The 4720-nt window shown below is 36.5% G+C and overlaps 1 protein-coding gene across 4 annotated transcripts; it reads right to left on the bottom strand.

Moving 5' to 3' along the window:
* Window positions 1-631: 631 nt before the first annotated feature.
* On the bottom strand, window positions 632-4086 carry LOC107609110 (RING/U-box superfamily protein). 4 transcript variants are annotated; one of them, XM_016310948.3, is made up of 5 exons: window positions 3847-4086; window positions 2879-3250; window positions 2419-2465; window positions 1314-2283; window positions 632-1038 (listed from the first exon to the last, which is right to left on the bottom strand). In XM_016310948.3, exons 2-4 carry the CDS (start codon window positions 3192-3194, stop codon window positions 1336-1338), a joined length of 1311 nt encoding a protein of 436 aa, XP_016166434.1. In that variant the 5' UTR covers window positions 3195-3250; window positions 3847-4086; the 3' UTR covers window positions 632-1038; window positions 1314-1335. The 4 variants fall into 4 exon arrangements, with proteins under 4 accessions (XP_016166434.1, XP_016166433.1, XP_088349145.1 ...); XM_016310947.3 differs by having other exon boundaries at window positions 2879-3258; window positions 3847-4063; XM_088493019.1 differs by having other exon boundaries at window positions 1314-2277; window positions 2879-3258; window positions 3847-4058.
* Window positions 4087-4720: the final 634 nt, after the last annotated feature.

Here is a 4720-nt window from a genome sequence, read left to right as displayed (position 1 = left end):
TATTTTGTTTGTTTTAGACCCAATTATGATTTGACTCATTTTTATTTTAGTGAATTTATGAATTACGGCTTTTAACTTAAGAGATATAAAAACTTCTAAAATAGGTATTCCTTAACTGTTACATCAAAAAATCAAATTGAAGTAAAAAAGTCCTTTTTTTTATTTTCTGTTTTATCTTGGATTCCATTCATCGTATTCACTCACACACCCAATATTTTTTAAGAGTAATTCTTATCCACTGCCTGATATTGCCAAGATTCAGACCCAGACACATTATATCTATCTTTTTTCTGAATACACCGAATCTTTGTTAAATTTAAACATAATTTCCGAGTCTTCCCCTTTCAGAGATAGCATTTTCCTCAGGATAACTACTCAGGTAGAAATCACCCATGGATGAAATCCTTTCATGATTCACGAGGGGTCATGATGACGGTGACGAATATCAAATATGAAATGCATAAGCGGATGAAACGTGCACGGAACACTTTGTCACAAGTAACATCAGTTAATTACTTGATTTAATTTCAACATGCTATGAATAAGGACCAGAATATCCGAAAGGTTTCCCCATCCTAGTGAACTACAGAATCAATCAAACAATTAATTCAATGTGCTACGAAAACAAGGCTATCCTGGAACTGTTGTTTCATTAAAGTAACCAGCTTAGTCAAAATCAAAATAATTGGTATCTAACAATCAGCCAAGACAATAATTGCCCAACAGCAGGGGCTAAAAACATGCATTACAAATCAGCAGAGCCACTTACAAGAAGATATCAGTTGGATATATGTGAATTTATATCCATGAAATAAACAAATCGACCTGTACAATACGGAAAGACCCTTGGTCTCAAAGTACTAGTATTTCTTTTACGTTTGTATATTGATCTTATACTTCTGTGTCTCTTCTTTTCACAGTAATTTCAGCCTTCAATCAAGTTGAGATCACAGACCAGAAGTGCATACAGATGCCATAGAATAAATCTTGCCCCTATCATCAGTCTTTTGAGGTCGCTGAGAAGGTCAATATTGAATCCTGTCATAGAAACGGCGGAAAACATTTGATAAGCACAAAAGAATTAATGAGGATTCTAGCATAGTCTACAAGTCGCATGTACTGAAATGTTGAAGTAAAATTTCTGTTGCAAAAACACCATATGCAAAGAAATCTGAAAGCCCAATAATCGGACTACACAACAGAAAAACAGTTTGCTCTCTGTTAATATAAGGCATCAGATAATTTTAACTTTGAAGTATGCTATTTATAAACTGGCGCCAGCACAAAATAAAAATTAAATGGTGGTAACTAACCTTCCAACTTCCAAGATGTAAATTACTGCTTGCTAGATTTTGCCCAAAAGAATCCCTTCTTTTTTGTAGGGTGGTTATCTAACATGGATCTAGAACCCTTTGATCCAAGTGAAAAGTGTCGCCTCAGAAATGGTTTCCCAAACGAGCTTCTCCCACTGGAACTAGATTCCATCCTTGGAGCTTTCCCTTTAAGTCCTCTGCCTTTAAAGTGATCATACACAATTGACTCATCATCAATATCACTGTCCACAACCCGATTCCTTGATTTCTTGTTTCTAGCCTTTAAATCCATTTCAGCTTTCAAAGCTTTTTCGGACAGCTTCATAGTTTGTTTCTCACCAAAAGTACAGACTGGACAACCAGGATCATACTTGTTTACTTCAGGTGTCAAACTCTCCAAACATTCAGCATGATAGACATGTCCGCAGATAAGAACAGCAACTACAGAGAGGTCATTATTTGCAATTATCTTTTGGGTGCTCCAAGAAGACTTCTCAGTTAAAAGCCTCAAGCAAACACCACATGTTTGCAAATCAACTGGTGAAGTTGAAAACTGACTACTGGAATTGAGCAACCTTTCACGATTAAATCCAAAGGACTCGCTGTCAAATGACCATCTTTCTTTGTGGGGAGTGCCCATAAGCTCAGAATAGCCAGGTATAGACCAACCATCTGAAGATCCACCATGTGAGCCCATACCTGATTCATTGCTCCATGAAGGATGATGCAATGGCCTTTCTTCAGACACAGAAAAGCTGCTTGGTGACTTAAATGCTGGGATTCTGCTATCAGAGACTTGCCGAAACAGTTGGTGTCCTGTTGAATGGCCAGGCCACCTTAATGGAGTTGTACCTGAAGGAGGTATATTACTTTGGGATGATATAGGAGATGCCGACAATGAAGTTGACGGTAATGATGGTTTTGTGGGAGATGGACATGATACTATTGATGATTCTGCCAAACCCTTCACCTAGAAAATGATCCATAATCAGGGGTTATCTCGGAAAATTACATAAAAAAAATATTTTAAAAAAGGGATAGTTTTGTTATGCAAACGAAGAGGAGGGAGGGAGGGAGGGAGTAAACTTCACTGTTATGATCTCACCTGATCCACACTCACATCAATGGAAACATCCCTTGAAATTGATTGATCTGCAAATGAACATGAACACTTATGTTAGATATTATAAAATAAATATCAAGTTGGGACTCCAGGGAATAGTCTAACCAGTGAATAAACTAAGACATCATGACACGCTACTTATTTCTAAGAGTAGGGCCAATTCTTGCATGGGCTGGGGGTGGGGGATACATGGATTGAGGCCATTGTGCCTTTACAGAGGACTACCCTTATATAAGTAACTATAGTTGCTGTTCCTTTTCATTCCCTTAGGGTTTGATGGCTTCTGAGCAAGAAACAAATGTGTCTAAGACACTCCCTAGTTTGGAAATTTAATGCAACAGCATCACATATAGTAAGGTATAGCATGGAGAAATGAATGCAAAACACAATCCTAAAGCGTCCAATTTGAGTAGGTCCATGGAGTGAACTTAGTGGAGGTTACCTGAAGTAGAATTTCTGGGTTGTGCAGCAGTTCCTTCGGATACAAAGGATTTTTGGCATCTATTTCTTTGATGAATCTGCAATGGACTTCCATCCTCTGATACATAAGCTGATCCATTTTTATGCTCTGAACCATCGTTCCTGCTAACCCCATCAGAAAACCAATTGATAGAAGTATCTTCACCAGCCACACGCCCCCGATGATCCCAGCGAAAGCTCCACGTTGGGGAGCACCGAACATTGCGATGCAAAATATCACTGGTTGATCCACTTTGAATAGTTTTATCTCTTGAAGCAACGCAACAAGCAGCACCCATAGTAGAACAAAATAAATAACCGCTTTTTTATCTTACACAACTAACACAACCACCAACTGCATCCCTGAACACAATATTACATTAATTTCACCCGCGAATAGCGCAGTTCATTGCAATTATTGCTCATATATGACAGCCAAACGTATAATTCTCAACATATAATCATTTTCATAGAAAAGTTAGTCTTGCATAATATAATTTCATATAATTTCTTCATATAATAATTTTGCCCCAAATTCGAAAGCGATCTATCTAAATAGAACACAACAGGAATTAAACACACAGGATTCAATACAGACATACAGTAGAGTCGAGCCTTGAAGGGGAAAAAAAGAAAAAGAGAGAGACAGAAGCGTATATGTTATTGTGATAAATAAATAATTGGTGAAATCAGTGTGAAGACAGGAAGAAAAGAGAAAAGGAAGTGAATGAAACGAAGAAAAGGCAACACATCTGCGGAAAGAAATATGTAGAGGTGTGCGGAGAAGTGGAACAGGGATCCGAAATCAGTGGTGAGAGAAAGGAATCAAGAGAAGGAGTGAAGAGCTGCAAAGTGTGTGTTGATAGCAATAATAATTAATTGAAATAAGGAAGTAAGTAATTTAGAAATTGTGTTGATAGAAAAGAAGAAGGGATACAAAGGAAGACGTACCTTTAACAAAAGCAGGTGCCACGGGAGCAGCAGCTGAAAGTTGAGGCTGAGAGAGAGAGAAGAAGAAGAAGAAGAAGTAGTAGAAGAAGAAGGGGGTGATGTGTTGGTGAGACGGCGTTAGTATGAGTCAGTGAGTTGGGGCACTTGTCATGGTTACGGGGGTTAACTTTGTCATTGTGCTTTCTCCTCCGAATTTATGCCACCTCACCCTCACCCCTCACCCCTCACCTTTATGCCTTTTATAATTGTTTTTTGTTACACAATAACGAAACAATAAAATTTATATGAACACACGTTTTGTAAATTATTCATGAATTCAGATGTCAATATAAATCTCTCATGTTTATTTTAACAAGATGAAAAAATCATAAATAAAGATCATAATCACATATATTTACTAGTATAATATCCTGTTATGCATGAAGTGTACGCATAACCATTAACTATTTATTGGACATTTAACGTAACGATTATTGTGCATATTTACAATTTTACATTCATAGCTCTATAACATATTTTCTCTATTTCAGCATAGGTGTTACATGTATATTGATATATTTTTAGTAAAAATAAAAACATACTTATAATTTTCACTAAAAAATTACGCTTTACGTACACTCCAAGAAGAGCTTTCCTAGGCTTCTAGCAACACACCTATGCTCGATCTCCAAATAGAATCGGAAGCTCTATTATATTTCATCACTAAATTAATATTATTCTGATGCTAATGATGTTTTCTACTTCTTTTCTTTCCTTCGGAACCATATGTTTTGATTACTTTAGCATCTTTAATAAACATATAGATTACAATTAGAAGTTTATTGCATAATAATTAGTAGATGTAACATTTTTTATCCATAAATGTTAGAATATA

Source organism: Arachis ipaensis, chromosome B7 (assembly GCF_059453495.1).
Source record: "Arachis ipaensis isolate K30076 ecotype BB chromosome B7, ASM5945349v1, whole genome shotgun sequence".
In the NCBI taxonomy this organism is placed as follows: Eukaryota; Viridiplantae; Streptophyta; class Magnoliopsida; order Fabales; family Fabaceae; genus Arachis; species Arachis ipaensis.
The sequence above is the reverse complement of the archived record's forward strand: the minus strand, read 5'-3'. Positions and strand labels throughout refer to the sequence as shown.

Coding starts and splice junctions, on each gene's coding strand:
- LOC107609110 (XM_016310948.3), bottom strand. CDS start 3,194: ATGGGTGCTGCTTGTTGCGTTGCTTCAAGAGATAAAACTATTCAAAGT. Junction 2,466..2,878: donor ACCCAGAAATTCTACTTCAG/GTAACCTCCACT, acceptor GTTCATTTGCAG/ATCAATCAATTTCAAGGGAT. Junction 2,284..2,418: donor TTGATGTGAGTGTGGATCAG/GTGAGATCATAA, acceptor ATCATTTTCTAG/GTGAAGGGTTTGGCAGAATC.